Raw genomic sequence first — 14105 nt, 5'->3', positions numbered from 1 at the left:
ACTCGTCTGGAATCTTGCTTTTGATAAATGTTTGTTGTAAAATAACAGAACATTTTGCAAAGATGTTGCTAACTAAAATTATCAACAGTGTCACCACTTAAAGTAATTTCATTTTTAGTCTGACCAATGGTAGTTTATTGATGATAATGACAGTAAATTGTCTTTGATTCAGGAAGATAAAAAGCATGAAGTTACATCATTCTCCTAAAATAAGGTGGTCAGCTGACAAACTCATTAATGGCAAACTTTTTGGTTCTTTGTGTTCTTAGTTCAGAAAATGAATTATTAAAGAAAACTACACAAGGATATGAATTAATAAAGAGTATCAACAGATGATTCCTGGAAGCATTATTCATGTTATGTTTTCTTTTTTCAAAAATGGTGATAAGAACTTTAGTTAGTTATAGTTTATACTAAAGAGTCAATGGTTCTGTATCCCTGGACCAATATTGTTTGCTTAGTTTTTTTTCTTCCTATTACATTCTAACCTTTCATTCGTGTGGCGTTGATAAAATAAATTAACAATCAAATTCTGAGATGGATTTAATATTCCTACAAAGAAGCAGAGATGTAAAAGGAATTATAATTGCATGCAAGGGAAGAAAGGGAGAGGTTATCAAAGGGAAGTAATTCTCAGTTCCAGCGCGGTGTTTACTTAAGTCCGGTTTGTCAAATTTGCTGTTTCACTTTCGGTGATTGTCTCTTCGACTTTACAACATGACTGAAGGTTTAGCAAATCTTGTATCTATTGACTTTGAAGTTTTCGGTATTGTACAAGGTGTATTCTTCCGAAAGCACACGTACGAAAAGGCAATTAGTCTGAATTTAGCTGGTTGGGTACTAAATACCTACCACGGTACCGTGAAAGGTAATATACAAGGAAGCGAAGCAAATGTGGAAAAGATGAAAATATGGTTATCTGAGGTAGGCAGTCCTTCGTCTCGCATCGACAAATGCACGTTTTCGAATCGGCAGAATATTCCCTGTTTGGAACACAAAGGTTTTAGAATTATTAAAGATTAGTTCTTTGGAAGACGCTGAACATTAGTTCCACCTGCTGAAATGGAAACGTTACTGAACAAGAATTTACAACTTTTAAAGATGAATTTGGAAATGAAGACTTATATTGTTTTGTTCACTGCACATGCATATAACAAAAATACCAATAAAAATGTTTGATTTTTGTGGCATCAAAATCCCATTATTTATTTTCTCAATGACTGTATTTTGTAGAATTTTCATGGGTGGTTTAAAAGTTTGAAACTTGAAATAACTCTCTCTGAGTAAATCTTAATTTTTATTTGATACACCCATAAGTATGTTTGACTTAAGAAGTGTTTACCATTATTTCCTAGACGACGGTTGTCTCTTACTAATCTGTGATTTAACATAAAGTCTGCACATCTTGTGCCAATCCATGGCTGATTTCCTTTCTGTTAACTAAATTACGAAAAAGTTGATGTCTTTGGATGAGATTTAAAACTACATCATCGTCCACAAGACGCCTACTTTTTCTCTCCTCGCGTCTGCAGGTTGTGAATCTAAGACGGGAAATGTGAGGATTCGAAATTGAAAACAAAAACCTTACTTTCCCTGACTTCAATTACTAAGCTATCATTTTGAATTTCAAAATATCTTTTCCCCATTCGTTCTTTTATTATTATTATTATTATTATTATTATTATTATTATTATTATTATTATGTTACTTTAATCTGTGGTCAAGTCAATGAGATTTTCTGTTACGTAAAATTAGCTTGACACATTTGAGACAGATTAGCAATTGTTATGGCACTTTTGTGTGTGTGCGTGCGTGCTCGTACTAGATAGATTATATGTATGTGCATGTATTAACTATTTGTTGTGATTAATATACTTGAGTAAATTGTATGAATAAAACATGTTCAACTTTACATTTGTTCTTTTTCAGAACGTTTATTGATCCTTTGTAACAAATGGTATAGATTTGGAGGGTGGGGTGCACTGGAAATGGAACTATTGGGAATTGAAGTAGACGATCGATTTTGATTCCCATCTTACATTGCCAATTTCCTTAAGGAAGGACAAACACGTCATAGTTATTTCCTTCTCACCTAGGATTCTGAGATTTAACAAACCTATGTTTAAAACTTTCGTCAGCCACAATGATATGCTTTAAAATAAATTGATTCTGTAGTTGATAACTAATTCAGGGAACAAACCACTGAGGGAATTGTTTGACTGTTGCTTAACCTACAAGAAATAACCAAAGCTCCTCAGACCACACTCTGTGTTAAAAAAGGACATATTGGACAGTGTAGTCCCTGATGTATAAAAAAACTGGATGGTCACTGTTGAAATGCATTTGGCCATAAGATTTACTTGATGAGGGCTGACTTTGTGCTAAACAGAAACATGAGACAAGAAAGAAGCCTCTCTGTGTTCACTCGACTTACTAGAAATAGAAGACAAATTTCCCTTAAATCTCACTCTGCTGTTTGAAAAATAGATAGTAGGGCCACATTAGATGATGTATTTGATGTAAGAGGTTGGAATGGGCATGACCAAAATGGTTTTGTTCTATAGTAAAAACTGAATTTTTTATTTTGACATTATTGGTGCAGTGAAGTTATTAAATTTATTGGTGCAGCATATGCATAGCCATGCGGTTAAGAAGCTTGCTTTGCAACTGTTTGGTTATGGGGTTTTTTGTTGTTTTTTTTCCTAACGAAATCATTTGGATACATTCTGAAATAGTGATGTGAAACACTGCATTTTTTTCTTCTGTCATATCGTTAAATTTATCCCACTGTGTTAGCATCTGTCCAATTGAATTTATTTAACAATTTGTCATGAGGAATCCTATAAACACTGGACATGTTTATGAAAATGTCAGTTGTGAGAAAATCAAAATACTTTTGTAAAATCTGAAATCCTTGAAGCATAGTCCACTTCATAAGCTGAAGAAGCATGAATGGCAACTGGGATGTGGCTTATTTGATAAGTTGTGGCTCATCAACACATCTTGTGTGTTATTGTAGGTTAATTATATTAAAAATAGAATTTAATAAGATTTTTCAATTCTATTTCACTATTATCGGTATTTGCTGTTTCGTTAAATTATGTTACCCAAAATCCCAAAAGAAAATTTTTCTCCCTCGTGTTCTGACCACCCTAACACTACCCCCTCCCCCACTCTCTCTCTCTCTCTCTGCCCACAACATAGACTAGTAGTTAGTGACTTCAGGATCAGGGCTAAATGGATGCCCAGAAGACTACCAGCATGGAGGAGAAGAGTCTGGAAGCTTAAAGATCCTGCGAATGGACAGAGATTTAGAGACATATTACTCAAAGCCTTTGACGAAATTGAAGGGGATATAGCTTCACACGATGTAGAAGACAACTGGAGGTTTCTACGGGACAACCTGCTGAGGGCCACTGACCAGATCTGTGGAAGGTGCAAAGTCTCCTCTCAACCCAAGATAACGTGGTGGTGGAACAATGTTGTTGACAGGGCTATTAGAGAAAAGAAACAGGCTTGGAAGGACTGGAAGAACAGAGGTAGCAGGGAATTGTATCAGACTGCCAAAAGGGAAGCTAGGAGACAGGTTTATTTAGCCAGAGGGGAAGCAGATAAGAAAAAATTTGCCAATATTCTGTGCCGTGAGAACCAAACACTTGAGGTATTTTGTGTTGCAAGACAGTGTGGGAGAGAGAATCGTGATGTCGTGGGAGAGAAATGTGTTTGCATGGATGATGGTTCACTTGCACTAAACGAGGCTGCAAAGAGAGGTTTGGAGACACCACTATGAAAGGTTGCTCAATAAAGAAAATGAATGGGAGAAAGAGAGTCTACCGAATGTCAGCCCAACAGAGGGACTAGCTACCCAAATTGACAGTACCTTGGTAGATAAAGCAATTAAGAGTATGAAGACATGTGGTGAGAATGGATGAGGATAGCTGTGGGAAAAAGGGTCACACCCTAGTGGTTGAAGGAACCTGTGGAAGAGGAAGACCAGGGAGGAGGTGGTGAAGCACAACCTTCGAACATTGAGCCTCACTGAGGCAATGACTAGTGACCGAGACCTTTGGTGATATGCTGTGCTTGAGAAGACCCGGCAAGCTAAGTGAGACCATAACCCGTGGCCTATGCCAGGGGTGTAACAAGCACACTTATGCGTACCTTTCCTTCATTCAACACTAAACTCTGCTTGAGAAAACCTGTTGAGGCAAGTGAAATCAAGATCAAATTCGATGACAGTACTGCATGACTGGCATCCGTGCTAGTGGAGCGTTAGGAGCACCATCCAAGTGTGATCGTTGCCAGGGCAGCTGACTGGTTCCTGTGCTGGTGGCACGTAAAAAGCACCATTCGAGCGTGATCATTATCAGCGTTGCCTTACTGACACTTGTGCCGGTGGCACGTAAAAAACAACATTTGAGCAAGGTCGTTGCCAGTGCAGGTGGCACATAAAAACACCATCTGAGCATGGCCACTGCCAGTACCACCTGAGTGGCATGTAAAAGCACCCACTACACTCTCGGAGTGGTTGGCGTTAGGAAGGGCATCCAGCTGTAGAAACTCTGCCAGATCAGATTGGAGCCTGGTGCAGCCATCTGGCTCGCCAGTCCTCAGTCAAATCGTCCAACCCATGCCAGTATGGAAAGTGGACTTTAAACGATGATGATGATAAATATTAACGTATTGTTATGTTAAGTCTCTCTGTGTGACCCCAAGGGCGTCTTCTACTATAGCCCTGGGCTAACCAAAGCCTTCTGAGTAGATTTAGTAGATGAAAATTGGAAGGAGTCTCTCGTGTGTGTGTATACTCTTTGTCTTGACATCACATCATGGTTGTAAACAAGCATCACCATCATATAATTGGTGGTGTTCATTTCCTGTTTTTCATGAAAACCTGTCTGGCCATTGGAGGAAATATTACCTTGCTTGGAAACGGGTGATGGTTGGTTGCAGGATGAGCATCCAGTTACAGAAAATCTGCCTCAGCAAATTCTGCGTGACCCATTCAAGCACAGAAAAGTGGACATTAAATGATGGTTATTCTATATTCAAGTGGAACAGAAGAGAATTGATGCTTGCAGATTAGGAATCTTAGTGAGAAGTAAAATTTCTGCCATTCAAATCTTATTTTAAAGAACTTGGCCTTTTTTTTTTTTATATTTTTTTTTTTTTACTTTTGTAGATTGCATATCAAATCTTATCACTCGGATCAAAATTATAGAATAAGCCATAATTGAAAACTGTCTGAGGTGTTGGTTGGCACAATTGAATTGGACACTAAACTCCGCTTGCGAAGACCTGTTGAGGCAAGTGAAATCGAAATCGAATTAAATTCAACAACTGGCACCCATGCCAACGTTGTCTCCCTCATTGGAAACGAAACTTGGCTTGTGAAGACCTATTGGGGCAAGCGAAAGCAAAACCGTCAATGGCACCTGTGCCCAGCATCGCCTTCCTGGCAGTTGTGCCAGATGGCACATTCAAGCGAGATCATTGCCAGTGCTGTCGAACTGGCTCCTGTGCAGGTGGCACGTAAAACACACCATTTTGAGCGTGGCCATTGCCAGTACCGCCTGACTGGCCTTCGTGCCGGTGGCACGTAAAAGCACCTACTACACTCTCGGAGTGGTTGACGTTAGGAAGGGCATCCAGCTGTAGAAACTCTGCCAGATTAGATTGGAGCCTGGTGTAGCCATCTGGTTCGCCAGTGATCAGTCAAATTATCCAACCCATTGCTAACATGGAAAGCCGACGTTAAACGACGACGATGATGATGATGATGAACTCTGCTTGAGAGGTCTTAAAGATGTTTGATGTAGAGATAACAGTTCATTATCAGGTTGAACAAATACCTGAATAACATTCTGAAGAAGGTTTGTTGCCAATAATTTGATACCGGTTAAAGTTTATGCTAATGTATTTCAGAAAGACATCACTATTGAAAACTCTTATTTTCTTTCTGCTTTAAATCAATACTTTGGCCATGCTGGAGCACCGCCTTTAGTCAAACAAATTGACCCCAGTACTTATTCTATCGGTAAGCCTAGTACTTATTCTATCAGTCTGTTTTGCTGAACTGCTAAGTCAAGGGGATGTAAACACATCAACATCAGTTGTCAAACGATGGTGGGGGAGACAAACACAGATACACAAGCATACACACACACACACACACACACACACACATATATATATTTCAGGTTTCTTTCATTTTCTGTCTATCAAATCCACTCACAAGGCTTTCGTCAGCCCGGGGTTATAGTAGAAGACACTTGCCCAAGGTGCCACGCAATGGGACTGAACCTGGAACCATGTGGTTGGTAAGCAAGCTACTTACCACACTGCCACTCCTGCACCTGTATATTTATTTATTTTTGATCTTTTCCTTTTTTTTTAAGATAAAAGAAGCTAGTGAAGCAAATGTGACTAATGAAGAAGAAGAAGAAACAATTGAGAAGAGAAATGATTCATATGATAATGAATATGATTATGCTGATGATTTTGAAGTAAGAGATTTTGATTAATTCTTCAGAGATTGATTAATTCTTCATAGTATAAGTTTGATATTGGATCAAACAGAATTCATTTAATTAGGCTTCAAATGTCTTTGACAATCCAAAACCTGATTCTCTCTGCAGTTGTTTGCTATACTTAATACAATTTTAATTAACATGAAGTGCATAAGAGTGACAGGAGATTGAAATAAAGATCGATTTCCTGGCACTCTTATGCACTTCATGTTAATTAAGATTGGTTAAATTGATCTTTATCTCAATCTCTTGTCACTCTTTTACAACAATGAAATTCCCTCACAAAAACAAAACATTTCACCGTTGTCCAAACAGCAACCATATCTTTAAATTCTGTGTTCCAGTTATATCGACAAAATGGCTACGGTTAGAATACTGACTCCCTGTGCCATTCGTGAGCTGAAATACATCTTAGAGATTCTGAGCCACAGCAAAAGCATCAAAGTCAGCTGAAAGATGATAATGGAAAGTGCTCTTCAACAAACAACAGTGATATTGAGATTAGAATATCTTTGACAAACTCAGAATTAAAAGTAGTAAAGAAATACCAGTATTGATCTTTAGTGAGAATGGGTGGAATTTCAACAAAACATAATTTCTTAATTGCAGAATCTCCTAAAACTTCTTTCACCACAATCTGATATACCTTTTAAAAAATCCTTCTACTGTAATGTTCATATAATTTAAGATAAGAAGTGGAAACTTGACTAATGGGAGCAAAATTTCCTTTACTTCATAATTTTCTAGTTTTTTTTCTTTAAGCACATATATATTTATATATAAAAGTATCATATCAATATATTCTCTTTGATCCATAAGGATTATATTCTACTTTGAGAAAGGATAAATCTGTAACTTGTCATGATTTTTTGAAGTTAACATATCATTTTAATTGAGAAATTATAGAAAATCTAATCTTCTAAAGAAGAATGTTGATATTTCCATTTATAGTTTAACTGGTGGAGTAAAAATTTGTTAACTTCAGTAATATAATATATAACAGTTCTAATACTGGTGTTTCTTTCTTTTGGCATATTAGGAAATGTTTTCTTAAAATAGACGTGTTTGCCACTCAAAGATTAATTACAAGTCTTTGTTTTTGCAGGATTATTCTGATGACTTTGATGAAAGTTTGTCTCAATCTGACAGCAAAGAAAATGAAGATGTAAAAATATATTTATTAAAAAATATATACTTATTACTACTTTTTCTTTAATTTCTTAGAAAATATTTCATGGAAGTGAAGACTTACATATATTTTAATTTTTATAAATCTGAAATTTTTTCAGTGAAATAAACTCTATGTTCATAATTTATTGTGACAGAGAGTCAAGTGGATCGTTATGTAGTCATTAAATAGAACGGTGCAGCTATAAAAGTAAAAATGTTGAGAGAAGCTTCTACTGTTGTCAGCTTCACTTTTTATTCTGCTGATTGTTGAGGAAAGAGGTAATAATATACAGGAAATTAATAGAACGAATAACCAAGTTGATTGGTGATTGGAGTAATAGATCTTGCTTCCTGTGGCTTGAAGTCTCAGAACAAAAGCCTTTCACTTCTAAATATGTTTAGGTGGAATGCAAATATCTGAACTTTCCTTAATAGATATTTGGGGGTTTAACTTTATAAATACAACTTTTATTGGTATTAAATATTTTGAGGAATCTGAAAGTACTTCTCTAAAGTACTTTTTTATTCTATTTTGTCATTTGAGTAAATTGAGTCACCAATTATGGAATTGGTAGGCTACTGGTTGTCATGATGAAAGAGTTGCCACTGATATTACACTATTTTTTTACTAATACTTTGTAAATTTATTAATCTGGACTGACTCCTGTGCAGGTGGCATGTAAAAAACACTATTTGAGCGTGGCCACTGCCATTACCGCCGTAAAAAGCACCCACTACACTCTCGGAGTGTAGTGCACATTTGTCCCCCACCCCACCCCAGTATCATTTGATAACTGATGTTGGTGTGTTTATATCTCTGTAACTTAGCAGTTCAGCCAAAAGAAAAAAACCGATAGAATAAGTATTGGGGTTGATTTGGCAGTGCCCCAGCATGGCCACAGTCTAATGACTGAAACAGCTGAAAAATAAAAAGAATAAATTGTAAAATTCTAAATGTTGTAATTTTGAACAAAAAATAATTTTATATCTGAGATTTAGAAATTTAAAGAAAGGCAAATATCATGAAAATAAGATGTTATAATCGGTATGTTTTTCTCTCTCTTATTAGAATAATGTAAGAATTCCAAGTGCCACTGAGAAAACAGATGTAGAGGTAAGTGGAACTTTAGTGATATGTGGCAAATGGAAACCTGAAATTATATTTCAATTCATTTTGATTTCTTTAATAAGAGAAGCAGTTTCTTTTTCTATTCTGTTCTGATATTGGGATTAAAAAAGGCGGTCAGACTAATTAATGCATTGAGGAAAATGCTTAGCAGCACTTCATATGTTCTGAGTTCAAATTCTGCTGAGGTTGACTTTGCCTTTTGTCCTTTTGGGGTTGATAAAATAAGTACCAGTCATGTACTGGGGTCAATGTAATCGACATACTTCTTCTCCTGAAATTGCTGGCCTTGTGCCAAAATTTAAAGCCAATATTGGGATTAAAAATATACTTCGCTTCAGAAAAATTACATACAATATATATTATTCATAGCATGAGAAATGCAGTTGGTTGAATTATTAGGATATTGGGCCTTCAGTTTGTGGGTCTGTTGTTTATATACTATCACTGGAATTGAACTGAATCCTTTGCCAGGATGTTTAATCCCTGCTCATTCAGTCCAATAACTGTAATTTGTCAGTATGAAATTAACACTCCTCATGCTGTAAGCAGCAAAGAGCATTATAGAGTTTTTCTATTTTAGACTACCCATGCTATCTATATGAAAAAGCAATTATTTGTAATTATGCAATGAAGCAAAGATATTAATCAGTGACTTATGTTTTTATATTGTTCATTTTCTTTGTTGTTCTCTCAATTATTACTTTCACATATGTGATAAAGTATTTGTGTTGTTGAGGAAGAATAATAATACTAAAACATGTTAAGAGTTGTGTCCCTTGCCTGTTGGAATATTTAAAATAATATTTATAATTGATCAATGTTGTCTTTTATTCATAGTGTATATGTTGTCACAAAATTTTAATATTTTGTTTTCTTTTTCCATAAAGATGGTATTTCTTGGTAATTTGTTTGTTTAAAATTTGCTAATTTTCTCTTTCAACTTGTGTACCATGCGGTATACTTTGTGATTCTCTCCATCACTACTTTAGCAAATATAGTGAATGTATGCTTTGCTGAAGTGGGTTAATTGGTCCAGAATACGTCTAGAGTACTGTCCCATATTTGGTAAAATAATTAAGAGTTCAATGTTGTTCCTGTGACAGGTTTTAATTTTTTTTTTCTACATGAATATGACAATACATTTAAGAAAATATTTTTACAAAAACTGATTAAATCTTATTTTCTTTCCTTCAAAATACTCTTCTAGAAAACACCAACACCACCAAGTCCAAGAGAAGATTTACGCAGGGGTTCAGTTAATATTGGTCAGAAGAACATTACCAAAACAAAATCTAACCAACTCTATAATTATGGCATTGTGGAGATCAGAAGTACAAATCGTCATGTCAGTAAAGACGTTAAATCCAAGTTAATCGCTCGCAACAAAGAATTGAGGAAGTTGATTGTGCTGGATACTGATGTTGATCAGGAAATCTTTGAAATGTCACCCATCAGTCAATATGAACTTTATATCAGCAATTTTGGTCGTGCCAATTATAAACAGGTCTTTATTTTAATCTCCATTCAGTAATTTTATTAAATGATATTTTTTTAGACTTGCCTCAGGAGTTAAAGAAATATTTCTATAATTCTTGATGGATAGTAATCATGGTTTTTGTATGATATTGATTTATTATTTAAGCACAAAATCTATTTTAGACCGGATGACCCCAGTGTATGACTGTTACTTAATTTTCACTCCAAAATTTTGAAAGGTAAAGTCACCTATAGGGAGGTGTATTTAAAATATCACTAAGAATTTAGCCTAACACAATACCATTCCTGTCAGCTCGCTGCAAAGGAGATTTTACACAGTCATTCAAACTGTTAGAAATAACAGCCAAATCTCCTTCGAATCACTAGATACACTATTACTTTAAAAAATTTGAGATGGTCACTATTGGAAAGCCTCTGATCATAAGCCTACTCTTTTTTCTGATAATTGAAAATTCTGTCAATGTTTCATTCACAATATTATTATCTATGCTGGATTCAGATGCCCTAATCTATATAAATTGTTGAGGCCCTTTGCTTGTATAAAGTTTCAAGGCTATTGTTAAAGAAAAGTCACACTAGAAAGTCTCAGAAAAATTGAAAACATTTGTGCTTTTTAATTATGTAGAGGTAAAAAGCACCCACTACACTCTTGGCGTTAGGAAGGGCAGCCAGCTGTAGAAACATTGCCAGATCAGATTGGAGCGTGGTGCAGCCTCCTGACTTCCCAGACCCCAGTCGAACCATCCAACCCATGCCAGCATGGAAAACGGACATTAAACGATGAGGATGATGATGACTGTTCTTAAACAACATCAATAATTACAATCTGAGTCCTATGTGGGAGCTTCTAATGTTTACTTACTTTTGTAGAAATAGCAACCAAATTTTCCTCAAACCCTGCTGTATTGCCTTAGAAAAGAATGCATTGCATAATATGGTGCAGGATGAAAGAGAGGATGGTCATAACTGGAATGCCTTTCTTCATAGATCATCTCAACTGAGGTTGATTTGTAGCTGAACTGTAGTAACAATGACAATGGTTTTGTATTTACGTAACAACAAATGAAGGATTGGCCCATAAAGTTTTTAATATTCATCTCTGTAGGTCAAATAAAATTTCCACCTCCGTGTGTGTGTGTGTGTGCGTGCATGTGTGCGTATGTTTCTCCTGCACCTTATGTAAATTGTACTTGCTATTGAAAGAAGATAATTACATTGTAATTACACCCACATTTGAGTGAGTCATGGCTGATGATCTAGTTTGTGTGTGCACACACACACACACATCAGTAACAATAAGAACTAAAAATAAACAATGTATACTGAGCTGAGCTTCTATTAATTAAATAAACTAATGACTGGGCTAAATGAAGGGGTCATACTGAATGCCTTGCTCTTTTTAGTGATGTCCTTTTCCATTCCCAGTTCAAATCCATCTACGGTTGATTTCATCTATATCCTTTTATAGAGGTGTGGTGGTGTTAGTACTTCTGATCAATTAGCTCTTCCGTTACCCCCCGCCCCCACCAACATCCTGAAGCTTTCAACCCATGCAAGATGTACTAATTAAACAGGCAGTTAATTAGTAAACCTGATACAGAGTCGGACACCTAGTTTTTGTAATATTTAGTTTATAAGTAAGCTGATGAACTGGCAGAAACGTTAGCACGCCAGGCGAAATGCTCAGCAGTATCTTGTCTGTCTTTACGTTCTGAGTTCAAATTCTGCTGAGGTCAACTTTGCCTTTCATCCTTTCAGGGTCGATTAAATAAGTACCAGTTGCGTACTGGGGTCGATGTAATCGACTGGTCCCCTCTCCAAAATTTTCAGGCCTTGTGCCTAGAATAGAAGAGAATATTTAGTTTACTAGTCTTTATGTTCTGCCTTCGAATATGAAATACACAACATTTTCATAATCTACACCTGCATATATCTGCACAAGTATGAATGCAAGGAGTGGCTGGGGGTGGGGGTGTAGTGACTGGTAAAACGTGAGTATATAGAGGAGTTGGGGGACAATAGGATAGCAGTAATACAGTGAGGGCTGGATTGAAGAATCAGAGATATTAAATGATTTCCAAATATTACTATTTGTTTCAATTTCATTATTAGAACAAATATATATATATATATGTGTGTGTGTGTGTATTTCCAGGCATTTGTCCAAACTGGAGACGATTCTATTGACCGAGACATCCAAACAGAAGAGACTGAGATGGTTGATAAATGGACACAGTATCCGCCAAGTGGACATGATTCTGCTGGAGGTAAGCAACTTTTATTAAATTCTTTCAATATTTTTATTTAATTATTTCATACTTCCCTCAAACCACTAACAAATGCATTTTTCTTTTAATTTTCATCTTTTTCTCTCCTATTAATAAATCATTGTAGGTAACCAATTAAACCATTCTGAAGTGGGGAATCAAATTTCCAAGACTGAATTTGACTCTGTCAGGCTCAACAAATTTCTTTTTCATGCCACAAGGGTAATTATGTTACATCTGTTTAACTTGCTTTATCTTATAAACGAATTAATTAACACAGTCTATTATAAACACATTGAAGGTGAATGGCACCATCCAAATGTGCACCCTGCTAAGGGTACCCAAAAGCCAGGTGATGCTGTTAAAATGGGCAGCATATTAACTCTTCCACCTTGCTCCTAAAATGTTCAAATTAAGGACAAAAATATTTCACCCTATTCTTGTAAGAATGATATAAATCATCATCATCATCATCATCTAACATCCACTTTCCATGCTGGCATGGGTTGGACGGTTTGACTGAGGCCTGGAAAGCCAGTGGCTGCACCAGGCTCCAGTCTGATCTGGCAATGTTTCTACAGCTGGATGCCCTTCCTAACGCCAACCACTTTGAGAGTGTAGTGGGTGCTTTTTACATGCCAGTCAATAAAGGAGCTTCTGTATGGTTGATCAGCCTGCTTGAAATAGCAGCTAAGATTCCCCAAGTCACAGTTCATCGTCTCTGAAAAGAAAGGACACATTGGATAATGTAGTCTGGAGTATGCTATACCTGCCAAAAACAATGAAGGACAGATAGTCACTTCTGGAATACCTTCAACCATAGTTCTACTCCATCACAGCAACATGGGTTAAGCAACAACAACTCAGGGCTTTCTTAATTGTTCCAACCATGGGCACAAGACTTCAGATTTGGGTGAGAGAAGTGTTGTCGATTATATTGACCCTCCAACACTTCGTTGATACTTATTTTAATTGATCCTGGGAGGATGAAAGGCAAGGTTGACTCTGACAGGATTTGAACTCAGAATACAAAGTGCTGTAACTAAATAGCCTAAGGTATTTGCCTAACACACCAATGATTCTACAAATCCAACACCTTGACTTTATGTCTAACAAAGGCACTGGGCCTGAAACTTAGGGGGGAAAAGCCTGATAAAATAAGGACTTGACTGGTATTTTCAAGCTGCAAGGATGAAAGGCAGTGTTGACCTCTTCAAGATTTGAACCGAGAACAATAAGAACCAGAAGAAATACTATGATATATTGTTCAATTCTCTGATTCTGTCAATCCATTCTCCTAGTCCTGATTTTAATAATAATAATAATAATAATAATCTTTTTATCTAAGAAAGAAAATCTTTTTTTTTTCTTTAGGTGATGTCAGTATTGTTAGAAGAGGAACTACCTGACAATAATTTGATGGTAAACACTTCTGAGAATTCTTCACAACTTGCATTCTGCACAGGTTACTTCACTCTCAGTACATGTCCTCTGTTTGGTAGTAAGTATGAT

General features: G+C 36.2%; 1 protein-coding gene and 1 pseudogene across 12 annotated transcripts in view; both read left to right on the top strand.

Moving 5' to 3' along the window:
• LOC106878388 (cytoplasmic dynein 2 intermediate chain 1) overlaps window positions 1-14105 on the top strand; it is a 66120-nt gene that overhangs the window by 28280 nt on the left and 23735 nt on the right. For all 11 annotated transcript variants that reach the window (XM_089364282.1, XM_052973988.2, XM_089364283.1 and 8 more), the window contains 7 exons: window positions 6399-6506; window positions 7636-7695; window positions 8770-8814; window positions 10037-10333; window positions 12482-12593; window positions 12721-12815; window positions 13968-14094. In XM_089364282.1, coding sequence (XP_089220408.1) covers window positions 6399-6506; window positions 7636-7695; window positions 8770-8814; window positions 10037-10333; window positions 12482-12593; window positions 12721-12815; window positions 13968-14094 — 844 coding nt within the window. The remainder of the gene's footprint in view (window positions 1-6398; window positions 6507-7635; window positions 7696-8769; window positions 8815-10036; window positions 10334-12481; window positions 12594-12720; window positions 12816-13967; window positions 14095-14105) is intronic.
• On the top strand, window positions 611-1912 carry LOC149132326 (acylphosphatase-1 pseudogene; annotated as a pseudogene). The gene has a single exon (XR_016244616.1). The product of XR_016244616.1 is annotated as an acylphosphatase-1 pseudogene (transcript).

The sequence above is a fragment of the Octopus bimaculoides genome, chromosome 16, assembly GCF_046866305.1.
Source record: "Octopus bimaculoides isolate indiv1 chromosome 16, ASM4686630v1, whole genome shotgun sequence".
NCBI classification, from domain to species: Eukaryota; Metazoa; Mollusca; class Cephalopoda; order Octopoda; family Octopodidae; genus Octopus; species Octopus bimaculoides.
This window is presented reverse-complemented; position numbering and strand designations above follow the sequence as displayed.